At 41.9% G+C, this 27,238-nt stretch overlaps 1 protein-coding gene across 1 annotated transcript in view; it reads right to left on the bottom strand.

The window, feature by feature from the left end:
* Positions 1-12,713: 12,713 nt before the first annotated feature.
* LOC144604598 (cadherin-like protein 26) overlaps positions 12,714-27,238 on the bottom strand; it is a 44,515-nt gene continuing 29,990 nt past the window's right edge. Inside the window, exons 14-17 of the mRNA XM_078419218.1 lie at positions 26,510-26,599; positions 23,178-23,255; positions 20,266-20,343; positions 12,714-12,920 (exon numbers count right to left, since the gene is read on the bottom strand). Of these exons, the coding sequence (XP_078275344.1) occupies positions 12,714-12,920; positions 20,266-20,343; positions 23,178-23,255; positions 26,510-26,599 (453 nt within the window). The remainder of the gene's footprint in view (positions 12,921-20,265; positions 20,344-23,177; positions 23,256-26,509; positions 26,600-27,238) is intronic.

Raw genomic sequence — 27,238 nt, 5'->3', positions numbered from 1 at the left:
TCAACAGATTCTTGATTAGTACAGACGTCAGGGGTTATGGGGAGAAGGCAGAGGAATGGGGTTGAGAGGGAAAGATAGATCAGCCATGATTGAATGGCATTGACAGGATGAATGGCCTAATTCTGCTCCTATCACTTCTAAACTTATGAACGTATGATATTTGGGGAAGTATACCAATATAGACAGAAGATCATTTTCGATGTGATAATCAGAGTAAGCATTAATGAAGTCACAAGGAATAAATATATATTTTTCAGACTTGAACGACATAAGGAGTGGAGTACTCCAAGACCGGTCTTTGCCCTCAATTATTTATTATCTATATTAATGACCGAAATTAGGAGGTGGCTGAATGTAGATATGCAATTTTGCTGCTGACATGAAAACATGTGGTGGTCATGGTGCAATGAGAATATCTGGACTTTACAATGGGATTTAGGTAGTTTGAGTGAGTGGGCAAAATCTTGGCAAGTAGAGTTAATGTAGGGAAGTGTGAGTTTAGTTTAGTTTAGTTTAGTTTAGTGTTACAGGATGGAAACAGTCCCATCGGTCCATGCCGACCATCGATCACCCATACGTTAATCCTAGTATTATCCCACTTTCAAATCCAACACACTGGGGCCAAGTTATAGAAGCCAAATAACCTACAAACTTGCATATCTTCAGAATGTGGGAGGAAACCGGAGCACCTGGAGGAAACCCACGCAGTCACAAACTCCGCACGTACAACAGCCGTAGTCATGATCGAATCCAGGTCTCCAGGTGTGTGAAGCAGTAGCTCTACTGCTGTGCCACTGTGTCGTCCAATGCTCTTGCTCTTTGGTAAGGAAATCAAAAGCCCACTAGCTAAATGGAGTGAAAATGCAAATGAGTTGGGATTGGAGGGATCTGGATATTCTTTTGCCTGAGACCCAAACTTAGCATGCAGGTGTGGCAGGTCACAATGACAAATGGCTTGTTGACATTTGTTACTATGAGGATTGGCGTTCAATAATGGAAGTGCTGTTGAATTTAGACACCACCTGAAGTAAGTCACCACCTGAAGTAATGTGAACAGTTTGTTTATCTCCTTTTATTTAAGTAGGTAATACTATTATTGGAAGCACTCCAAAGAGATTAGCTAGGCCAATTCCTGGAATAAGATATGATTAAAAAGAATGCAATGTCATGTTGGGATAGGCACAAAATGTTGGAGTAATTCAAAGAGTCAGGCAGCGTCTCTGTAAAAAATGTATGGGTGACGTTTCAGATCGGGACCCTTGAGATGTTTTCAAAGGCAGCACAATGGCGCAGTGGTAGAGTTGCTGCCTCACAGCACCAGGGACCCGGGGTTGATCCTGACTGGTGCTGTTTGTACGGAGTTTGTACCTTCTTCCCGGGCCAGCATGGGTTTTCTCCCGTTTCCTCCCACACTCTAAAGAGCACAGGTTTGAAGGTTAATTGGCTTGGTATAATTGTAAATTGTCCCTAGTGTGGATGTGGCAATGATTCACAGATTCAGCACCATCTGACTAAATAAATTCCTCCTCATCTCCTTCCTAAAGGAGTGTTCTTTAATTCTGAGGCTATGACCTCTGGTCCTAGACTTGCTTGCTAACCTGCTTGCCAGTCGACTATGCAAGGCTATAAACCAGGGTGAACCCTGACTTTTTTAGGACATTGGAACCAGTTCTGGGAGAGGTGGGACCAGTACAAACAGGACGGTCTGCACCTGAGCTGGAATGGAACCAATGTCCTAGGGGGAGTGTTTGCTAGTGCTGTCGGGGAGGATTTAAACTAATGTGGCAGGGGGATGGGAGCAGGAGCAGAGAGACAGAGGGGTGTAAAATGAGGGTAGAAGCAACAGGTAGCAAGGTGAAAAGTAAAAGTGGTAGGCAGACAAATCCAGGGCAAAAATCAAAAAGGGCCACTTTTTTTTTTTTTTTATTAAATTTAAAAAAAATGTTATTTAAATTTTAACAAAACAAATACATGTATGAACTCATAGTACGCGATGGTACCTACATTATAAATTCGATTATACATTTTAAATTCGATTATACCTGTATTGTTCTGTATTATCTCCCCACTCACAACCCCCCTCCCCCCCATCCCCCAGTTAGAAAAAAGAAGAAAAAGGAGAAGAAGAAAGATAAAGAAATAAAAAATTTAAAAAAGGAAAGAAAGAAAGAAAGAAGAAAGAAGGAAACCTGGAGACAAGAAGGAAACACTTCCGGCTAATTTCTTATTAAATTCTTTTTAGGGGTATCAAAACAATCCTAAAATTAAATATTTCCAATTCTTAATCCTAGTTTTAAAGTGAATGGGTTCCAAAGTTTCAAAAAGAAATCATATTTATTTCTCAGATTATAAGTAGCTTTTTCTAATGGGATACAACTACGCATTTCTGCATACCATCTTGCAATTCTTATTTCATTGTGATCTTTCCAAGTGACCGCCACACCTTTTTTTGCTATTGCTATTGCTATTTTGAGAAATCTTTCCTGATATTTATCTAAAATTAATCTTGGTAATATTCCTTTAGTATCTCCCAATAAAAACAACCTTGAATCCAATGGTATGGTCTTATTCATCAATTGTTCCAAAACGTTTTTTAGGTCTTTCCAAAAAGGAGTTACCTTAGGACATGCCCATGTGGAGTGTAAAAAAGTACCCACATCCTGGTTGCATCTAAAACAAATTTCAGGTAAATTTGGATTTAAATTGTTTAATTTTTTCGGAGTTAAATATAGTTGATGTAAAAAATTGTATTGTACTAAACTATATCTCACATTAATAGTATTTTTCATACTTTCTAAACACAATCTTTCCCAACTTGTTTCATCAATGCTAATATTCAGATCTGTTTCCCATCTTTGTCTTGATTTTTGAATTCCTGTCTTTGGACTAGATTTTTGTAACAATTTATACATTGAAGATATAATTTTTTTAGTTCCCTTGCCCTGAATCAGGGATTCAATTCCTTTAATTTGAAATAAAAACATTGAATTACCTAACTTTTCCCTTAAAAAAGATTGTAATTGATAATAGAAAAAAATACTATTCCCTGGAATTTGATATTTATTTCTCAATTGAGAAAATGTCAAAAAATTATTTCCTTCATAGCAATCTCCCATATGTTTAATACCCTTCTGTTCCCAGACTTGTAATATTTGATTATTCCAAGCAAACGGCAGTAATCTATTTTTTACTAATGGAGTTTTAGCTGTTAGAAAAAATCTTTTATCATTAGCTTTAACTGTTTTCAACAATATATTAATTAAATGTTTTAGCAAAGGTGACTCTTGATCCTTAACTAATAGCTTCGCTTCCCATTTATAGATAAATTCTTCTGGGCATAGTTCTTTTATTTTATCCATTTCAATTTTAACCCATGCTGTTTTTCCACCCTCTTGATAAAAGGATGAAATAAAACTCATTTGTGCTGCCAGATAGTAATTTTTAAAATTTGGTAATTGCAGTCCACATAATTCAAATTTCCATGTTAATTTTTCCATAGACACTCTTGGCATTTTACCTTTCCAAAGAAAATTTCTCACAATTTTATTCAATTCTTGAAAAAAATTATTTGATAAAGGTATAGGCAGTGTTTGGAATAAATACTGTAACCTCGGAAAAATATTCATCTTAATACAGTTCACTCTCCCTAGCAATGTAATTGGAAGATTCATCCATTTCTTCAAGTCCTCCTCAATTTTTTTAATTAGTGGTTTATAATTTAGTTTATACAGATTATTTAACTTATTATCTACTTTAACCCCTAAGTACTTCATGCCTTCTTTTTGCCATTTAAACTGACTTTCTCTTTTACATTGATCATAATTACCTTCAGAAAGAGGCATTATTTCAGTTTTATCTTTATTAATTTTATATCCTGATACTTTCCCATATTCTTCCAGTCTGAAATATAATTTTCTTAAGGATTCCAATGGTCTAGTAAGACAAATTAAAACATCATCTGCAAATAAAGTAATTTTGTGATTTTCCTGATTAACTTTAAATCCTTCAATGTCTAAATCTGATCTTATTAGCTCTGCCAGAGGTTCAATGGCCAATACAAATAAAGCCGGTGACAAGGGACATCCCTGTCTACTAGATCTTTCCAAATTAAATGATTGAGAAGATTGGCCATTTGTCTCCACTTTGGCTTTAGGTTGTTTACAAAGAGCTTTTACCCAGTTAATGAAACCATTTCCCAATCCGTACTTCTCTAATACTTTAAATAAAAAATCCCATTCTAACCTGTCAAACGCCTTTTCAGCATCTAAAGCAACTGCTACGCTCAATTCCTTTCTTTTCTGTGCTAAATGTAAAATACTTATAAATCTTGCTACATTATCAGATATTTTCCTTTTTTTGACAAATCCAGTTTGGTCCTCTTTAACCAGCTTCGGTAAATATTCTGCCAATCTCCTTGCCAAAAGTTTAGCAACTATTTTATAATCTGCATTCAACAATGATATTGGTCTATAAGAAGATGCATTTAAAGGGTCTTTCCCTTTTTTTTGAATTACGGTTATAATTGCCAGTGAGAAGGATTCTGGTAATGTAGAAGTTTTTTCCGCTTGATGTATCACTTCCATAAATACTGGTAACAACAAATCTTTAAATTTTTTATAGAACTCAGGCGGGAAACCATCTTCCCCTGGAGATTTATTACTTGGTAAAGAATATAATACTTCCTCCACCTCTCTCAAAGTAAAGGAGGCATTTAGTCCCATCTGCTCCTCATTAGAGATTGTTGGTAATTGTATCTTGGATAAAAAATTATTTATCTTAATTTCATCCTTTTCAGATTCAGAATGGTACAGATTAGTGTAGAATTGCTTAAATACCTCATTGATTTCTCTAGGTTTATAAGTAATAATGTTTTGATCTGTTCTAATTGAATTTATTGTTCTTGATATTTGTTCTTCTTTCAGTTGCCATGCCAATACCTTGTGCGCTCTTTCTCCTAATTCATAATATCTTTGGTTAGTTCGTAATATTAGTTTTTCTGTTCTGTAAGTATGTAAAGTATTGTATTGAAATTTTTTATTTGCAAGTTGTGTTTTTTTCGTATCTGAAGAAGTTTTCCGTAAGTCTTTTTCTAATACGGTGATTTCTTTTTCTAATCTTTCAGATTCCTTCCTATAGTCTTTCTTTATCTTAGATGAGTAGCATATAATTTGGCCTCTCAAATAAGCCTTCATTGCATCCCATACAATAAATTTATCATCAACTGAATTTAAATTTGTTTCCAAAAATAATTCAATTTGTCCTCGAATAAAATCACAAAAGTCTTGCCTTTTCAATAGTAAGGAGTTGAGTCTCCATCTATACACTGACTGTTCTTTATCTGGCATCGTAATTTTCATTAATAATGGTGAGTGATCCGATAACAATCTAGCCTTGTAATCTATTTGTATTATTCTACCCCTTAATTGAGCTGAAATCAAAAATAGATCTATTCTAGAATATGTATCATGTCTATTGGAATAAAAGGAGTAGTCTCTTTCCCTAGGATGGCTTTTCCTCCAAACATCTATTAAATTTAAAATTTCCATTAAATTCAAGGTTGTCTTCGCTGCTCTTGTCCTTGTCGTTGTCCTTGATGATCTATCCATTACTGGATCTAAACAAAAATTGAAATCTCCCCCTATCAATATATTTTCATGTGCTTCCGCCAGATTTAAAAAGGTACCCTGCACAAACTTCTCATCATCTATATTTGGTGCATATATATTCATTAAGGTCCACAATTCTGAGAAAATTTGACAATGTACCATTACAAATCTACCTACTGGGTCACTTACAATATTTTGTATCTTAATTGGTAGCGTTTTCTTAAATAGGATAGCAACCCCTCTTGCTTTTGAGTTAAAAGAAGATGCGACCATACTTCCTACCCAATCTCTCTTTAACTTTTGATGCTCTTTTTCCGTTAGATGTGTTTCTTGCAAGAAAGCTATATCTACTTCCAATTTTTTCATCGGTGTTAAAATTCTCTTCCTTTTTATCGGTCTAGTTAACCCATTCACATTATAGCTTAAAAAAATTAATGTGTTATCCATTCATTCCTTTTTTTTTTTTTTTTTTTCCTTTTTTTTTCCTTTTTCCTTACCTTGATACCTCTTCCGGTATTTACATTGTGCCGTATTTCAGTGTGCTCTCCTCCATAGTCCAGGTATAAAAACAGAAAAGAAATAAGAATGATAGAGAAAGATAGAGAAGGGCCACTTTTCAACATAATTGTATAAGGGGTAAGAGAGTTGTAAAAACAAGCCTGAAGGCTTTGTGTCTCAATGCAAGGAGTATACGTAATAAGGTGGATGAATTAAATGTGGAGATAGTTATTAATGATTATGATATAGTTGGGATTACGGAGACATGGCTCCAGGGTGACCAGGGCTGGGAGCTCAACATCCAGGGATATTCTATATTCAGGCGGGATAGACAGAAAGGAAAAGGAGGTGGGGTAGCGTTACTGGTTAGAGAGGAGATTAAAGCAGTGGAAAGGAAGGACATTAGCTTGGAGGAAGTGGAATCGATATGGGTAGAGCTACGAAACACTAAGGGGCAGAAAACGTTAGTGGGAGTTGTGTACAGGCCACCTAACAGCAGTAGTGAGGTTGGGGATGGCATCAAGCAGGAAATTAGAAATGCATGCACTAAAGGTGCAGCAGTTATAATGGGTGACTTCAATCTACATATAGATTGGGTGAACCAAACTGGCAGGGGTGCTGAGGAAGAGGATTTCTTGGAATGTTTGAGAGATGGTTTTCTAAACCAACATGTCGAGGAACCAATGAGAGAACAGGCCATTCTAGACTGGGTATTGAGTAGTGAGGAAGGGTTAGTTAGCAGTCTTGTTGTGCGAGGCCCCTTGGGCAAGAGTGATCATAATATGGTAGAGTTCTTCATTAGGATGGAGAGTGACAAAGTCGATACAGAAACAAGTGTTCTGAACTTAAAGAAAGGTAACTTTGAGGGTATGAGGAGTGAATTGTCCAAGATAGACTGGCGATTGATGCTGAAAGGGTTGACGGTGGACATGCAATAGAAGGCATTTAAAGGTCACATGGATGAACTACAACAAGTGTTCATCCCAGTTTGGCAAAAGAACAAACCAGGAAAGGTAGTGCATCTGTGGCTAACAAGGGAAATCAAGGATAGTATTAAAACAAAAGATGAAGCATACAGATTAGCCAGAAAAAGTAGCATACCAGAGGACTGGGAGAAATTCAGAATCCAGCAGAGGAGGACAAAGGGCTTAATTAGGAAAGGGAAAATAGACTATGAGGGGGAAACTGGCAAGGAACATAAAAACAGCTTTTATAGATATGTCAAGAGAAAAAGATTAGTTAAGGCAAATGTAGGTCCCTTGCAGTCGGAAACAGGTGAATTGATCATAGGGAACAAGGAGATGGCAGACCAATTGAACAAATACTTTGGTTCTGTCTTCACTAAGGAAGACATAAACCGTCTGCCGGAAATAGCGGGGGACCGGTGGTCTAATGAGATGGAGGAACTGAGGGAAATCCAGGTTAGTCGGGAAGTGGTGTTAGGTAAATTAAATGGATTAAAGGCAGATAAATCACCAGGGCCAGATAGGCTGCATCCCAGAGTGCTTAAGGAAGTAGCCTCAGAAATAGTGGATGCATTAGTGATAATTTTTCAAAACTCTTTAGATTCTGGAGTAGTTCCTGAGGACTGGAGGGTAGCTAATGTAACCCCACTTTTTAAAAAGGGAGGGAGAGAGAAAACGGGGAATTATAGACCAGTTAGCCTAACATCGGTAGTGGGGAAAATGCTAGTCAGTTATTAAAAATGTGATAGCATCACATTTGGAAAGTGGTGAAATCATGGGACAAAGTCAGCATGGATTTACCAAAGGCAAATCATGTCTGACGAATCTTATAGAATTTTTCGAGGATGTAACTAGTAGAGTGGATAAGGGAGAACCAGTCGATGTGCTATATCTGGACTTTCAGAAGGCCTTCGACAAGGTCCCACATAGGAGATTGGTGTACAAACTTAAAGCACACGGTATGTCCAAAATGGCGGCGCCGCCATAGCAGCTGTGGCTTACCTGCGGTCCATTTGTCTTTGTGTTTTTGTTGTTTTTTTTGTCTTAATTGTAGTTGTGATGTCGTGTTTTTGTGTTTGTGTACTATGTGTGTATGTGGGGGGGAGGGGGGGAACTGTAAAATTGTAAATAGGTGTCCCTTCCGAACGGAGACCCGACCTTTGTTTTCTGGGCCGTGTCTCCGTTCCTGCTGCGGCCTACCATCGGCCCAACTCCTGGAGCTGGCGGCCTCCAGGGCTCCGGTTCGCAGAGCCCGCGGACCAGACTTACCATCACCAGAGCCGGCCGTCTTCGGAGGCTGCGGGAGCAGCTGCGACTCGCCATAGGCTCGGGCCGCGTGGATGCCGACATCAGGCGCTCCTGCAGCGGCAGCGTGTTCGCCCGCCCCGGATCGCGGGGCTCGGGTCGCGGACATTTCACCGTCCGGCGCGGCCTAAGATAGGCCGCGGGATATTTCTCTGCTGGGCGGGGGCTTCAATGTCGGGAGCCACGACCGCCCCGACGTGCAGCAACAGCGGCAGCAGCAGCGTGTTCGCCCGCCCCGGATCGGACTTATCATCGGCGGAGCCGGCCGTCTTCGGAGGCTGCGGGAGCGGCTGCGACTCGCCTTCAACCACAACAACCTGACCGCGGGAGAGGACAGCAGGAGAAGGGAAAAGACATTGTGGCCTTCCATCACAGTGAGGAGAGGACTGGAGGAGACTCACTGTGATGGATGTTTTCTTGATGGATGTTTCTTTTGTGTGTTTTGGGGGTTGTGTAATTTTAATGCCTATTTTGATGCTTTTGTTGTTGGACTGTGGGTGACTGAATTTCGTCCAATTTGGATGACAATAAAGCTATCTTGAATCTTGAATCTTGAATCTTGAATTGAGGGTTCAGTTTTGAGGTGGATAGAAAATTGGTTGGCGGACAGGAAGCAAAGAGTAGGAATAAACGGGTCCTTTTCAGAATGGCAGGCAGTGACTAGTGGGGTACCGCAAGGCTCAGTGCTGGGACCCCAGTTATTTACAGTGTATATTAATGATTTGGACGAGGGAATTGAATGCAACATCTCTAAGTTTGCGGTTGACACGAAGCTGGGTGGCAGTGTTAGCTGCGAGGAGGATGCTAGGAGGCTGCAGAGTGACTTGGATAGATTAGGCGAGTGGGCAAATGCATGGCAGATGCAATATAATGTAGATAAAAATGTGAGTTTATCCACTTTGGCGGCAAGAACAGGAAAGCAGAGTATTACCTGAATGGTGACCGATTGGGAGAAGGGGAGATGCAATGTGACCTGGGTGTCATGGTGCACCAGTCATTGAAAGCAAGCATGCAGGTGCAGCAGGCAGTGAAGAAAGCGAATGGTATGTTGGCATTCATAGCAAGAGGATTTGAGTTTAGGAGCAGGGAGGTTCTGCTGCAGTTGTACAGGGCCTTGGTGAGACCGCACCTGGAGTATTGTGTGCAGTTTTGGTCTCCTAACCTGAGGAAAGACATTCTTGCCTTAGAGGGAGTACAGAGAAGGTTCACCAGATTAATCCCTGGGAGCGGGACTTGCATATGAGGAAAGACTGGATAGACTGGGCTTGTACTCGCTGGAATTTAGAAGACTGAGGGGGGATCTTATAGAAACATATAAAATTCTTAAGGGGTTGGAGAGGCTAGATGCGGGAAGATTGTTCCCGATGTTGGGGGAGTCCAGAACCAGGGGTCACAGCTTAAGGATAAGGGGGAAGTCTTTTAGGACCGAGATGAGAAAACATTTCTTCACACAGAGAGTGGTGAGTCTGTGGAATTCTCTGCCACAGAAGGTAGTTGAGGCCAGTTAATTGGCTATATTTAAGAGGGAGTTAGATGTGGCCCTTTTTGCTAAAGGGATCAGGGGGTATGGAGAGAAGGCAGGTACAGGTTACTGAGCTGAATGATCAGCCATGATCATATTGAATGGCGGTGCAGGCTCGAAGGGCCAAATGGCCTACTCCTGCACCTATTTTCTATGTTTCTATGTTTCTATGTTTGTCAGCCTCGCAGTTTGTCACATTCCTGCCACCCCTTCTGTCAACGGCGCCCCAACCATGTTTAACAATGTCGTGTGGGAGTTGATGCTCGGAGGCACAAATAAATGGAATAGAACTAACAATAAAACAACCTTTATTGAAGACAATTAACTTCCAACTATCGACAAATAGCACTCCCACCAATGAATTATAAACCAAAATACAAGAAGCACTCAAACCATAAATGTACACAACGATAACAAATACTGTGCAAACAACGTTAACATGGGCGGCACGGTGGCACAGCAGTAGAGTTGCTGCCTTTCAGCGAATGCAGCGCCGGAGACTCAGGTTCGATCCTGACTACGGGCGGCGTTTGTACGGAGTTTGTACGTTCTCCCCGTGACCTGCGTGGGTTTTCTCCGAGATCTTCGGTTTCCTCCCACACTCCAAAGACGTACAGGTATGTAGGTTCATTGGCTGGGTTAATTAAATGTAAAAATTGTCCCTAGTGTGTGTAGGACAGTGTTAATGTGCGGGGATCGCTGGGCGGCGCGGACTCGGTGGGCCGAAAGTCCTGTTTCCGTGCTGTATCTCTAAATCGAAAAAAAATCTAAATCTAAAAAACCACAGTAGGGTTAAGCCATCACAATGGAGGGTGCAAGTACAAAAATCGGACTTTGTTTCAGGAAAGCATTTGCAGTGGTCATTCCTCCTGGTATTGGTAAGGACAATTACAACTGCTGCAGGTGAACTGGTGATTATAAGTTTTGAAGAATGGATGATAGCAGCTGGTCTGTAGTTGGTGAATAACCCGAAAGTCTCAGGATATTTAAATGCACAGTACATCATATTCCACCATATTCATATAAAGCAATAATTCATAACAAATGTTCATACACAATGTTCAAAGCTGCATACTTATAAAATCTAAACCAACTTCACCAATTCTCGGAACAAACTATAGTCCAAGAAAATTGCTCTCTAAAACAGATTATATATTATCTAACATTACAGTACATTTTCCAAAACCCCAATCTTTAAAAATATTCATTTACAATATTCACACAGCAATGGGCCATTTCTCAATAGCATCAGTACAAAGTAAAAACAAACTAACGTCGAATTGCGAATGGTGAATATATCACATTGCATTCGAGTTCAAACTCAGAGATTCTGGACTGGGTTTATTCCCGATTAGTGGTACGGCATTGGAGCAGGACTTTCACCCATTATTTTGACCCAAAATGATCTCACTTCATTGAATGTCACCAAACAAGGCAGGACTGTCAGAACGAACCTCGCACCAAGCTGGGTTGTGAGGTGGAACAACACCCATTGCTTGGTTTTCTCTGGAATTATGGACGTTTGATGGTTTACACGGCTTGCCAGACGATTCCTGACAGGTAGCTTGCCTCGGCAGGTTTGCAGGATAGAAATTGTGACTTCACCAGGTATGATGTAGGCAATGGCCATCTGCTTTGCTGACTGAGTGCCAGAAGATAATTCAACCCTAATTGCAATGCTGAAAAATTCCCTGGAGAAAACAATGTTAATCTGAATGAATTTGATATTTTTAAAAGTGTAAGTGTATCTCCTCTTCATATTATTGAAATATTTTAGACTTTTCAATGAGTCGAGTAAAAAGCAAAGAAAATAAGATGGCAACCTGAACAAAATAGTTTAAACACTTTTTTTCGTTGTTGGAGTCAGGAGCTTAAAATATTGCATGAAACATATTGAAAATTAGTCTCAGAAACATAAGAGACTGCAGATGTTACAAAGGAGATGAGGAGGAATTTCTTTAGTCAGATGGTGGAGAATCTGTCCAATTCATTGCCACAGACGGCTTTGGAGGCTAAATCAATGGACATTTATAAGGCAGAGAGTGACAGGTTCTTGATTAGTATGGGTGTCTGGGGTTATGGGGAGAAGTCAGGAGAATGAGGTTGAGAGGGAAAGATAGATCAGCCTGGGCTTAATGGCGGGGTAGACCTGATGGGCAGAATGGCCTAATTCTGCTCCTATAACTTATGAACATGAACATATAATGTGAAATCTTTATTAAAGTAATTAAGTTTGGTTACCTCGATGTGCCATCTAGTTACAACTTGTAGTAACTGAAGATGTCTACCATCGATTTAAACCAGCATCTGCAGCGGTGCTGGCTCGAAGGGCTGAATGGCCTACTCCTGCACCTATTGTCTATTGTCTAAGATAGACACGAAATGCTGGAGTTACTCAGCAGGTCAGGCAGCATCTCTGACGAAAAGGGATAAGTGATGTTTTGGGATGAGACCCTGCAACAGGCTGTTAGCTGTTAATGCATATAGAACCTTGATGAACTCATTTTGTTCACATCCAAATAACACAGAGAAATTGTGTAAATTAAATGGATATTTTCAAAGTAACAGGCACTGATGTAACAACTTTAACCTATTGCTGGTAGACTCAAAATACCTGAGTAACTCAGCGGGTCAGGCAGCATCTCGGGTGAGAAGGAATGGGTGACGTTTCGGGTCGAGACCCTTCTTCAGACTGAAGAAGGGTCTCGACCCGAAACGTCACCCATTCCTTCTCTCCCGAGATGCTGCCTGACCCGCTGAGTTACTCCAGCATTTTGTGTCTACCATCGATTTAAACCAGCATCTGCAGTTTTTGACCTATTGCTGTTGATTTAGTTGCGGATGGGTCTCCTGACATATTTTTGCCAATGCGTTAAACTTTGGTCCCAAATCATTCAAGTAGCTCAAACTCATGTTATCATCAAATTTGCTGATGGACTCAAGAGTTAGCAGGCTTGCTTCTTCTCCTTCGTAGCTATATACTCGGGGCTTATGGATAGCCTCTGCAGCATATTTGTCCAGATCCTAAAAACATAATTTGAAATCAAATTAGATACTCTGTGGTTCATGCTTTTGCACTTCTTTACATTGAAATTGTTCTTAAATCAGTATGTTCCTAAGCATTAAAATCGGGATTATTCTGAGAAGCGCATTAATTTATCACTTTATCAATTGAAACTGCAGTTTTTTCCATTTTCGGGGTCGATTGTGCCTGGAAATTGGCTTTAAAATTATATTTCCAGACCAATTTCTCCCCTGTTTTACAGGCCAATGTTACCGAGACAGCAGCCAAGTAAACACAGTTTTGTAATGAACAGAAGAGTTAGAATACTGCAGATGATTTAGTAAAGAGGAAATGTGCCTCAGATACGTCACAAAAACAAAGAACACTTGTACAGCACTGGATCAAGCTCTTCGGCCCACAATGTCCATGCTGAACATGAAACCAGGTTAAACTTACCTCCCCTGCCTGCACATGATCCATATCCCCCCATTCCCTGCATATCCACAAGCTTCTGAAATGCCACCATCACTAGCCCGGGCAGCACAGTTGAGGCATCTACCATCTCCTGTGTAAAAAAACTTGCCCCGCACATCTCCTTTAAACCCCCCCACCCACCTCTCACCTTAAACCTATGATCTCTAGTCTTTGACATTTCCCGCCTATGATACAAATTCTGACTGTCTACCCTACCTATGCCTTTCATAATCTTTTATATTTCTATCAGGTATCCCCTCAAACTCCAACCTCCAGAGAAAACAGCCCTAGTTTGACCAACCTCTATAGCACAGGTGCTCTATTCCAAGCAGCTTTCTGATAAAACATCTCTGCACCCTTGCAAAGCCTCCAACATCCTACCTGTAATGGGGTGATCAGAACAGCACACAATACTCCAAATAAGTCCTCTAAAGCTGCAGATAGACACAAAGTGCTGGAGCACCTCAGCGGGTCAGGCTGCATCTCCGGGGAGAGAGGACAGGTGACTATTCAGTTCGGAATCCTTCTTCAAACTTCCTTCAGGGTATAAAGCTGCAACATAACTTCCCGAGTCTTATACTCAATGCCGCTACCAATGTAGGAGAACCACTCCCCCCCCCCCCCCCCTCCATTGATGGTTCCATATTGGCAGCTCCCGTACCTTAGACTTAAGGCGGCAGGTACCTTTAAAGTTACAACAATGCGGACGTCACCTGTTTCAAAAGTGTTCCTCTGCACAAGCGGTTGACTCAGTTTACTGGCTTCCCAAATAAATTCAGCACAAGTGGTGTCAAAGTGTGTGTTTTACCTTGTACCACTCGGACATTCCACAAAATCTACGTAGCAAGTGCCTATAAGTAAAGATGGACACAAAGTGCTGAAGTAACTCAGGTGGGTCAGTCAACATCCCTGGCGAAAATGGATAGGTGATGTTTCAATAGACAATAGACAATAGGTGCAGGAGTAGGCCATTCGGCCCTTCAAGCCAGCACCACCATTCAATGTGATCATGGCTGATCATTCTCAATCAGTACCCTGTTCCTGCCTTCTCCCCATACCCCCTGACTCTGCTATCCTTAAGAGCTCTATCTAGCTCTCTCTTGAATGCATTCAGAGAATTGGCCTTCTGAGGCAGTGAATTCCACAGATTTACAACTCTCTGACTGAAAAAGTTTTTCCTTATCTCCGTTCTAAATGGCCTACCCCTTATTCTTAAACTGTGGCCCCGGGTTCTGGACTCCCCCAACATTGGGAACATGTTTCCTGCCTCTAACGTGTCCAACCCCTTAATAATCTTATATGTTTGGATAAGATCTCCTCTCATCCTTCTAAATTCTAGTGTATACAAGCCTAGCCGTTCCAGTCTTTCAACATATGACAGTCCCGCCATTCTAGGAATTAACCTAGTAAACCTACGCTGCATGCCCTCAATAGCAAGAATATCCTTCCTCAAATTTGGAGACCAAAACTGCACACAGTACTCCGTGCGGTCTCACTAGGGCCCTATACAACTGCAGAAGGACCCCTTTGCCCCTATACTCAACTCCTCTTGTTATGAAGGCCAACATTCCATTGGCTTTCTTCACTGCCTACTGTACCTGCATGCTTCCTTTCAGTGACTGATGTGCTAGGACACCCAGATCTCATTGTATGTCCCCTTTTCATAACTTGACACCATTCAGATAATAATCTGCCTTCTTATTCTTACCACCAAAGTGGATAACCTCACACTTATCCACATTAAACTGCAACTGCCATGCATCCGCCCACTCACACAACCTGTCCAAATCACCCTGCAACCTCATAGCATTTTCCTCACAGCTCACACTACCACCCAGCTTTGTATCATCTGCAAATTTGCTAATGGTACTTTTAATCCCTTTATTGAAGTCATTAATGTATATTGTAAATAGCTGCGGTCCCAGCACCGAGCCTTGCGGTACCCCATTAGTCACTGCCTGCCATCCTGAAAGGGACCCATTTATCCCCACTCTTTGCTTTCTGTCTGTCAACCAATTTTCTATCCATGTCAGTACCCTACCCCCAATACCATGTGCTCTAATTTTGCCCACTAATCTCCTATGTGGGTCCTTGTCGAAGGCTTTCTGAAAGTCGAGGTACACCACATCCACTGGCTCTCCCCTGTCAATATACCTAGTTACATCCTCAAAAAATTCTAGATTAGTCACGCATGAATTCCCCTTCGTAAATCCATGCTGACTCGGAACGATCCTGTTACTGCAATCCAAATGCTCCGCAATTTCGTCTTTTATAATTGACTCCAGCATCTCCCCCACCCCTGATGTCAGACTAACTGGTCTGTAATTTCCCGTTTTCTCTCTCCCTCCTTTCTTAAAAAGCGGGATAACATTAGCTACCCTCCAATCCACAGGAACTGATTTCGGCTCAGACCCCTTCTTCAGACAGTGCCGATAAGTATCTGCTCATTACTTTTTTTGATAAAAATTATTTTACAGATTGCACAAAAAATGCTCCTCCTCACCAGTGATTTTCAAGCTCCTTGTGCTTTGTTTCAAGCTGTTCCTTAAACAAGGAATCTGCTGTTATTTATTTATATTTATCAATCCCTTTTACTTGCAATAATATTTTTTTAAGTGTTATGTCAGAGATTTGACCAATATTTTCTAAAGCGTTATTAGGGTTACACTTGATTAATTGTGTCCATAGTTTTCTTTGTGTACAATCAGCCTACAAAATTACAATCAGTTACAGCAATGTTCTGTGAAGATACTTTCAATCACTGCATGAAAACCTTTTTTTTAAATTTCCTTCATTTAACAATACGTGCTTTGTTTTAATTAAGTTTGCTGCTTTGAAACCAGGTGTGGGCTTGGACGAAGAATATCCTCAGCTATCGACTTATACAATTCATCCATAATTATCAAAGTCGTACAGTACAGAACCAGGCCCTTCAGCCCGTCACATTCTTACCTATCATTTTTGCTTCATCAAAGGCATTAGTCTTCTAATTGGACTTTTGGTGATGTTACAATAGACAATAGACAATAGACAATAGACAATAGGTGCAGGAGTAGGCCATTCAGCCCTTCGAGCCAGCACCGCCATTCAATGCGATCATGGCTGATCACTCTCAATCAGTACCCCGTTCCTGCCTTCTCCCCATACCCCCTCACTCCGCTATCCTTAAGAGCTCTATCCAGCTCTCTCTTGAAATCCAACGAACTGGCCTCCACTGCCTTCTGAGGCAGAGAATTCCACACCTTCACCACTCTCTGACTGAAAAAGTTCTTCCTCATCTCCGTTCTAAATGGCCTACCCCTTATTGTTAAACTGTGGCCCCTTGTTCTGGACTCCCCCAACATTGGGAACATGTTTCCTGCCTCTAATGTGTCCAATCCCCTAATTTTCTTATATGTTTCAATAAGATCCCCCCTCATCCTTCTAAATTCCAGTGTATACAAGCCCAATCGCTCCAGCCTTTCAACATACGACAGTCCCGCCATTCCGGGAATTAACCTAGTAAACCTACGCTGCACGACAGTGGTCTGCGTTGCTTCCGATGATTCAATATCGTGGCAATGTGCCCAATAAACAGGTTGACTTACATTGCCACTGGCAACTTTGACAATGCGTAAATCTAGATCACAGACAATAGAGAACAAAACATGCTTATAAATCCTATAGCTCTTCTCACGTTATGGGAAGTTATGTGCAGATGGACAACCCTATCTGCACTCCCTGTACACACATGACTGTGTGGCCAGGTTCAGCTCAAACTCCATCATCAAGTTTGCTGATGACACTGTGGTGGTGGGCCGGATCTCCAACAACGATGAGAAGGCCTACCGGGAGGAGGTGGCTGATCTGGCACTCTGGTGTCAGGACAATAGCTCCTCTTGAATGTTAAAAAAACTAAGGAGCTGATTGTGGACTTTAGAAGGGGTCAACATCCAAGGACCTCCACACGCCACTGGAAATAAATGGGTCTACTGTGGATAGGGTGAGCAGTTTTAAATACCTGGGAGTCCACATCAAGGAGGATCTGACATGGACAACACACATTGCCGCACTGGTGGGTAAGGCAAAACAGCGCCTTTACCACCTTAGACAGCTGAGGAAATTCAGAGTGTCTCTGAGGATTCTTCAATGCTTCTACTCTGGGGCTGTAGAGAGCATCCTGTCCGGCAACATTACAGTCTGGTTTGGGAACAGCTCTGCCCAGGACAGGAAGGCCCTACAGAGAGTAGTGCGTTCGGCAGAACGCACCATGGGAACTACACTCGTCCCCCAGCAGGACCTATACATCAGGAGGTGCAGATCAAGAGCAAGCAAGATTATGAGGGACACCTGCCACCCCAGCAACGGACTGTTCCAGCTGCTACGGTCAGGCAAACGCCTCCGCTGTCACGCTGTGAAAACGGAGAGGATGAAACGGAGTTTTTCCCCACAGGCCATCAGGACTGTTAACTATTATAACTCCAGGGACTAAATTTTCTTTTCTGTATTAATTTTAATTAATATGCAGTAATTGCAACTTTTTTTTGCACAATCAGCAGGCGTTGCCTCTTTCATTTCACTGCACATCATGTATGTGACAAATAAACTTGACTTGACTTGACTTGATTCTATATCTCGCACTAAGATCTCATCAAGCATGATCAGAGTTGAGCTGATCATGAACCAGTTTTGTACATCAAGTCAAGTCAAGTCAAATTTATTTATAAAAGCTCATTTAAAAGCAACCCACGTTGACCAAAGTACTGTACATCAGAGCAGGTACTAAAAACACAATAAGAAACAGACATCACAGCACACAGGCACAAAAAACCCCCCCAGTTCAAATGGAGCAGCACAAAACAACAATCAACCCCATCAGAAGGCTTCAAAACGCTAAAGAATACGGCCAATGTTGGGTCGAAGGGCCTGTTTCCACACTGTATCACTCGATGACTCGATGACAAAGTGCTGCAGTAACTCAGAGGGTCAGGCAGCATCACTGGAGGAGGAAAAGGATGGGGTGACCTATCAGCTTGGGACCCTTCTTCAAACTTCATGAAGGCCGTTTGTTTCTTCATTTGCCCATTGATAACTCCGTCAAAATCAGGTTTTTCTTTTCCATAACAAATCATCACGAGATGTTTTTCCACCTTTCAGCATCTGGCAGCATCTGGACTGATCAGTACCTCGCCCTTGAAGTATTCAACATTCAACTTGCTACATCTCCATTAATCTGTCATTTATTTTTCCTGCCAATGTCTTTCCCTACTTCTAAATTCCTTTGCCAGTATTGGCAGACTGCCCGTCTCACTACCACATTCACCTACCCCTCCAGGCATAGACAGGTTTGTACATTAATTGGTTTCGGTAAAGATCGTAAATTGTCGCTAGTGTGTAGGATAATGTTAATAGAAACATAGAAACGTAAAAAAATAGGTGCAGGAATAGGCCATTCAGCCCTTCGAGCCAGCACCACCATTCAATATGATCATGGCTGATCATCTAAACTCAGTACCCATTCCTGCTTTTTCCCCATATCCCTTGATCCCTTTATCCCGAAGAGCTAAATACACTTTCTCTTAATGAGTGGAGATCGCTGGTCGCTGCTCTTGATCTGCACCTCCTGATGTATAGGTCCAGGATGGGTGCAAACAATCTCTGCTGCATCTGGACACCCCCCCAAATGCCTTGCTACAATCAAGTCCTGGGCCAAGAGCAGTGCACTCCACTACATGGAGGGATGATCAATGGGGCAGTGTTTAGCAGTCTGCAGCCTTGACTTGTGTGAAAAGGTTGCGATCACAGAAGGAACAGTTGGTGATAGAACACCCATTATTCTAAACATTTTTTATCCTGAACATTTAAAACTAAGACCGGCAGATACGGCCAACGTCACAGTGCGCATCCTCTAACTCAAGTCTTACAGTCGATCACCAAGCAATATCAATGCCTTGGCTTTAGATGTAGGCTTCCCTGAAAGTTCCAATTCTTGCCGATGATGGAAGGTATGTCCATTTTATGATTGTAATTAGACATGTGATTTACATCAGTTTTAATAACAGATGCAACAAAGAGTCGTCTAGACTGATTTCCAACTGTGCACAATTTCATCCTGAAGATGCTCTTGATAAACCAGCATTGTTAAAATCACAATAGTCTGCATTTTGTGCTTGAAAGATGATCCCGTGGATTGAATTTGACTATTCACGTTTTACTATTACTCGTTCACACTAGTTCTATGTTATCCCAATTTCTCATCCATTCCCAATAAACTGAGAGCAAATTTTACAGAGGCCAATTAACCTGTAAACTTGCACACCTTGCACAGAGGATGTGCGAGGAAACCGGAGCACCCGGAGGAAACCCATGTGGCCACACGGACAGCACCCGAGGTCAGGATTGAACGCGAGTCCCTGCCTCTGTGAGGCAGCAGCTCTACCAGCTGCGCCACTGTGCCGCCACACAGATTGTGGTTAAATTATCCGCTTAGTGTTGAGGCAAAATAATAAAAGGGGAGTTAATGGATTTGAGAGAGAACACATTGCAGGCTCATAAGGAAAGTAAGATGGGTGGGATTGGATCCAATGAAATAGCTCTGCTCTGGCAATGGCTGTCATGGACTTCATGGTGGTCACCTTGGGTGAGATGAAGGAAATGGGAATGATGGAAATACACCCCATGGAAGCCAGAACAGACCCAATGGGTTGAATGAACTGATTTATACTTGAGAATAAGTAATTTCTCCTCATTAAATCTAGAAGATATGATCGGCGTCAGGTCACCAATGTTTTAAGTAGCTGTGCAAAGCTATTTTGAAGATCACTATTTGTACTTTAGTTTCCTGTACCACTTTGAGCATGCTGGAACCGAAATAAATGTTTTGGATAGTAACATAAGAAAATTTATCCTTACCGAATGTTGCCTGATGTGCGTGTCTTGGGCACCATAATTGCATGAATAATACCTTGAATTGAAAGGTAATGCACTTCCCTACAATGAAAATAAATCATGGTTAATTTTTAATTTAATGGCCCTGAACATAAAATAAATTCTATGTGAATGGACTAGCGCTTTATCCGCCGAGCCACAAAATATTTGTAGATAGTACTAGATTGTCTACGCTCAGTGAAATGATCCCTCTCAGCACCCATTTTGAGTCTGCACCCACATTGAGGAGCTCAGGTGTAGCTTGTCAAACTTCTCTGGAGTAAGTTTGTTCAAGCTAGCAAAGGTAGATTGTAAAAAGTAATGACAGAATTGGGCCGAATGACCTAATTCTGTTCCTAGAACTTGTGAACTTTCTGTCTACACGTGTAGTTTTGCTGATCATTATCTTGGGTCTCTCCCTTTAAGTCTTCAGCAATCTGTTACCTTCATAAAAGATAGGCACCAAAGTGTATAAAATCATGAGGGGAATAGATCGGGTAGACGCATGGAGTCTCTTGCCCAGAGTAGGTGAATCGAGGACCAGAGGACATAGGTTTAAGGTGAAGGGGAAAAGATTTCATAGGAATCTGAGGGGTAAGTTTAAGGGTGGTGGGAGTATGGTATAAGCTGCCAGAGGAGGTAGTTGAGGCTGGGACCATCCCAGCATTTAAGGAACAGTTAGACAGGTACATGAAGGGTCTTGACCCGAAACATCACCCATTCCTTCTCTCCCGAGATGCTGCCTGACCCGCTGAGTTACTCCAGCTATTTATGTCTACTTTAGACAGGTACATGGATAGGACAGGTTTGGAGGGATATGGACCAAATGTGGGCAGGTGGGACTAGTGTAGCAGGGGCATGTTGGCCGGTGTGGGCAGGTTGGGTCGAAGGGCCTGTTTCCACACTGTATCACTCGATGACTCGATGACAAAGTGCTGCATTAACTCAGAGGGTCAGGCAGCATCACTGGAGGAGGAAAAGGATGGGGTGGCCTATCAGCTTGGGACCCTTCTTCAAACTTCATGAAGGCTGTTTGTTTCTTCATTTGCTCGTTTCCAAAAAAAAACACATTGTTGATAACTCCGTCAAAATCAGGTTTTTCTTTTCCATAACAAATCATCACGAGATGTTTTTCCACCTTTCAGCGTCTGGCAGCATCTGGACTGATCAGTACCTCGCCCTTGAAGTATTCAACATTCAACTTGCTACCTCTCCATTAATCTGTCATTTATTTTTCCTGCCAATGTCTTTCCCTACTTCTAAATTCCTTTGCCAGTATTGGCAGACTGCCCGTCTCACCACCACATTCACCTACCCCTCCAGGCATATACAGGTTTGTACATTAATTGGTTTCGGTAAAGATCGTAAATTGTCGCTAGTGTGTAGGATAATGTTAATAGAAACATAGAAACGTAAAAAAATAGGTGCAGGAATAGGCCATTCAGCCCTTCGAGCCAGCACCACCATTCAATATGATCATGGCTGATCATCTAATCTCAGTACCCATTCCTGCTTTTTCCCCATATCCCTTGATCCCTTTATCCCGAAGAGCTAAATACACTTTCTCTTAATGAGTGGAGATCGCTGGTCGCTGCTCTTGATCTGCACCTCCTGATGTATAGGTCCAGGATGGGTGCAAACAATCTCTGCTGCATCTGGACACCCCCCCAAATGCCTTGCTACAATCAAGTCCTGGGCCAAGAGCAGTGCACTCCACTACATGGAGGGATGATCAATGGGCAGTGTTTAGCAGTCTGCAGCCTTGACTTGTGTGCAAAGGTTGCGATCACAGAAGGAACAGTTGGTGATAGAACATCCATTATTCTAAACATTTTTTATCCTGAACATTTAAAACTAAGACCGGCAGATACGGCCAACGTCACAGTGCGCATCCTCTAACTCAAGTCTTACAGTCGATCACCACGCAATATCAATGCCTTGGCTTTAGATGTAGGCTTCCCTGAAAGTTCCAATTCTTGCCGATGATGGAAGGTATGTCCATTTTGTGATTGTAATTAGACATGTGATTTACATCAGTTAATAACAGATGCAACAAAGAGTCGTCTAGACTGATTTCCAACTGTGCACAATTTCATCCTGAAGATGCTCTTGATAAACCAGCATTGTTAAAACCACAATAGTCTGCATTTTGTGCTTGAAAGATGATCCCGTGGATTGAATTTGACTATTCACGTTTTACTATTACTCGTTCACACTAGTTCTATGTTATCCCAATTTCTCATCCATTCCCAATAAACTGAGAGCAAATTTTACAGAGGCCAATTAACCTGTAAACTTGCACACCTTGCACAGAGGATGTGCGAGGAAACCGGAGCACCCGGAGGAAACCCATGTGGCCACACGGACAGCACCCGAGGTCAGGATTGAACGCGAGTCCTTGCCTCTGTGAGGCAGCAGCTCTACCAGCTGCGCCACTGTGCCGCCACACAGATTGTGGTTAAATTATCCGCTTAGTGTTGAGGCAAAATAATAAAAGGGGAGTTAATGGATTTGAGAGAGAACACATTGCAGGCTCATAAGGAAAGTAAGATGGGTGGGATTGGATCCAATGAAATAGCTCTGCTCTGGCAATGGCTGTCATGGACTTCATGGTGGTCACCTTGGGTGAGATGAAGGAAATGGGAATGATGGAAATACACCCCATGGAAGCCAGAACAGACCCAATGGGTTGAATGAACTGATTTATACTTGAGAATAAGTAATTTCTCCTCATTAAATCTAGAAGATATGATCGGCGTCAGGTCACCAATGTTTTAAGTAGCTGTGCAAAGCTATTTTGAAGATCACTATTTGTACTTTAGTTTCCTGTACCACTTTGAGCATGCTGGAACCGAAATAAATGTTTTGGATAGTAACATAAGAAAATTTATCCTTACCGAATGTTGCCTGATGTGCGTGTCTTGGGCACCATAATTGCATGAATAATTCCTTGAATCGAAAGGTAATGCACTTCCCTACAATGAAAATAAATCATGGTTAATTTTTAATTTAATGGCCCTGAACATAAAATAAATTCTATGTGAATGGACTAGCGCTTTATCCGCCGAGCCACAAAATATTTGTAGATAGTATTAGATTGTCTACGCTCAGTGAAATGATCCCTCTCAGCACCCATTTTGAGTCTGCACCCACATTGAGGAGCTCAGGCGTAGCTTGTCAAACTTCTCTGGAGTAAGTTTGTTCAAGCTAGCAAAGGTAGATTGTAAAAAGTAATGACAGAATTGGGCCGAATGACCTGATTCTGTTCCTAGAACTTGTGAACTTTCTGTCTACACGTGTAGTTTTGCTGATCGTTATCTTGGGTCGCTCCCTTTAAGCCTTCAGCAATCTGTTACCTTCATAAAAGATAGGCACCAAAGGGTATAAAATCATGAGGGGAATAGATCGGGTAGACGCATGGAGTCTCTTGCCCAGAGTAGGTGAATCGAGGACCAGAGGACATAAGTTTAAGGTGAAGGGGAAAAGATTTCATAGGAATCTGAGGGGTAAGTTTAAGGGTGGTGGGAGTATGGTATAAGCTGCCAGAGGAGGTAGTTGAGGCTGGGACCATCCCAGCATTTAAGGAACAGTTAGACAGGTACATGAAGGGTCTTGACCCGAAACATCACCCATTCCTTCTCTCCCGAGATGCTGCCTGACCCGCTGAGTTACTCCAGCTATTTATGTCTACTTTAGACAGGTACATGGATAGGACAGGTTTGGAGGGATATGGACCAAATGTGGGCAGGTGGGACTAGTGCAGCAGGGGCATGTTGGCCGGTGTGGGCAGGTTGGGTCGAAGGGCCTGTTTCCACACTGTATCACTCGATGACTCGATGACAAAGTGCTGCAGTAACTCAGAGTGTCAGGCAGCATCACTGGAGGAGGAAAAGGATGGGGTGGCCTATCGGCTTGGGACCCTTCTTCAAACTTCATGAAGGCTGTTTGTTTCTTCATTTGCTCGTTTCCAAAAAAAAACACATTGTTGATAACTCCGTCAAAATCAGGTTTTTCTTTTCCATAACAAATCATCACGAGATGTTTTTCCACCTTTCAGCGTCTGGCAGCATCTGGACTGATCAGTACCTCGCCCTTGAAGTATTCAACATTCAACTTGCTACCTCTCCATTAATCTGTCATTTATTTTTCCTGCCAATGTCTTTCCCTACTTCTAAATTCCTTTGCCAGTATTGGCAGACTGCCCGTCTCACCACCACATTCACCTACCCCTCCAGGCATATACAGGTTTGTACATTAATTGGTTTCGGTAAAGATCGTAAATTGTCGCTAGTGTGTAGGATAATGTTAATAGAAACATAGAAACGTAAAAAAATAGGTGCAGGAATAGGCCATTCAGCCCTTCGAGCCAGCACCACCATTCAATATGATCATGGCTGATCATCTAAACTCAGTACCCATTCCTGCTTTTTCCCCATATCCCTTGATCCCTTTATCCCGAAGAGCTAAATACACTTTCTCTTAATGAGTGGAGATCGCTGGTCGCTGCTCTTGATCTGCACCTCCTGATGTATAGGTCCAGGATGGGTGCAAACAATCTCTGCTGCATCTGGACACCCCCCCAAATGCCTTGCTACAATCAAGTCCAGGGCCAAGAGCAGTGCACTCCACTACATGGAGGGATGATCAATGGGCAGTGTTTAGCAGTCTGCAGCCTTGACTTGTGTGCAAAGGTTGTGATCACAGAAGGAACAGTTGGTGATAGAACATCCATTATTCTAAACATTTTTTATCCTGAACATTTAAAACTAAGACCGGCAGATACGGCCAACGTCACAGTGCGCATCCTCTAACTCAAGTCTTACAGTCGATCACCAAGCAATATCAATGCCTTGGCTTTAGATGTAGGCTTCCCTGAAAGTTCCAATTCTTGCCGATGATGGAAGGTATGTCCATTTTGTGATTGTAATTAGACATGTGATTTACATCAGTTAATAACAGATGCAACAAATAGTCGTCTAGACTGATTTCCAACTGTGCACAATTTCATCCTGAAGATGCTCTTGGTAAACCAGCATTGTTAAAACCACAATAGTCTGCATTTTGTGCTTGAAAGATGATCCCGTGGATTGAATTTTACTATTCACGTTTTACTATTACTCGTTCACACTAGTTCTATGTTACCCCAATTTCTCAGCATTTAAGAAACAGTTAGACAGGTATTCCTTCTCACCCATTCCTTCTCTCCCGAGATGCTGCCTGACCCGCTGAGTTACTCCAGCATTTTGTGTCTACCTTAGACAGGTACATGGATAGGACAGGTTTGGAGGGATATGGACCAAATGTGGGCAGGTGGGACTAGTGTAGCAGGGGCATGTTGGCCGGTGTGGGCAAGTTGGGTTGAAGGGCCTGTTTCCACACTGTATCACTCGATGACTCGATGACAAAGTGCTGCAGTAACTCAGAGTGTCAGGCAGCATCACTGGAGGAGGAAAAGGATGGGGTGACCTATAGCTTGGGACCCCTCTTCAAACTTCATGAAGGCTGTTTGTTTCTTCATTTGCTCGTTTCCAAAAAAAACACATTGTTGATAACTCCATCAAAATCAGGTTTTTCTTTTCCATAACAAATCATCACGAGATGTTTTTCCACCTTTCAGCGTCTGGCAGCATCTGGACTGACCAGTTCCTCGCCCTTGAAGTATTCAACATTCAACTTGGAACCTCTCCATCAATCTGTCATCTATTTTTCCTGCCAATGTCTCTCCCTACTTATAAATTCCTTTACCAGTATTGGCAGCCTGCCCATCTCCCCACCACATTCACCTACCCCTCCAGGACTATACAGGTTTGTACATTAATTGGCTTCGATAAAGATCGTAAATTGTCGCTAGTGTGTAGGATAATGTTAATAGAAACATGTAAACGTAAAAAAATAGGTGCAGGAATAGACCATTCAGCCCTTCGAGCCAGCACCACCATTCAATATGATCATGGCTGATCATCTAAACTCAGTACCCATTCCTGCTTTTTCCCCATATCCCTTGATCCCTTTATCCCGAAGAGCTAAATACACTTTCTCTTAATGAGTGGAGATCGCTGGTCGGCACATACTCAGAGGGCCACAGGTCCTTTATCTGCACTGTATCTCTAAACTCAACTAAAACTAATCTCCCAGAGTTAACGTACCGAAAGACCTATTGTTCACAACCTCTGACCAATATTAATATCTCCGTGATATCAGCTTGGCCATCAAAGTAAATTATTTTTACCAAATTGTGCCTGTTAGTCCAGCCCTGCATGTTGTGTCTTTGTGACATGTTATTCATTCTCCATCTATCATCTTCATACGGGAACATTTGCTGCAGTAAAAAGAAAAATGAATAATTCAAAGTGAGTCCCACTTCATCAAAGTCTAAAATTAATCAGATTAAATGAGAAGACTTTGTCTTGAATTATAAATTATTAATCATTTTCAAATGTAGTTACTATCTTCACTAAAATTAGCTGTGTTTATTTATGTTTCTGATTGGTCCCATGCCCAAATCCATGAGGAACTATGGAAATTTTATGTTGCAAAAGTGCTCCCAAGCTTGGTTGACCCTCATCGGCAACTTTAGGCTACCTTCAAATGCCCTACTACTTCAAGCTACCTGAGACTATCCAGACAGGTTGGATGAGAAAGAAAGGATTTTCTTGGATTAGGAGACCTCCAGATCTCGAGGGAAAGGAAATTGCTCCTCAAGCACTTCCGATCAGAAAACTATCAGCAAAAGAAAAAATGGTGGCTGGGAAGAGCACAAGAGGTCTTGCAACTCCCACAAGGATCCTCCACTGGTAGCCAAAACCCAAAGAGACCATCCCTACAATTGCCAAGAATGGAGACAAGCTTGTCAAGGATGGAAAGGTAATGGCACGTAGAACATTGAACAGGACTGCACAGAACAAGCTCTTCAACCCACAATGCCTGTGCTGAACATAATGCTAAGATAAACTAATCT

Source organism: Rhinoraja longicauda, chromosome 22 (assembly GCF_053455715.1).
Source record: "Rhinoraja longicauda isolate Sanriku21f chromosome 22, sRhiLon1.1, whole genome shotgun sequence".
Lineage (NCBI taxonomy): Eukaryota > Metazoa > Chordata > Chondrichthyes > Rajiformes > Arhynchobatidae > Rhinoraja > Rhinoraja longicauda.
This window is presented reverse-complemented; position numbering and strand designations above follow the sequence as displayed.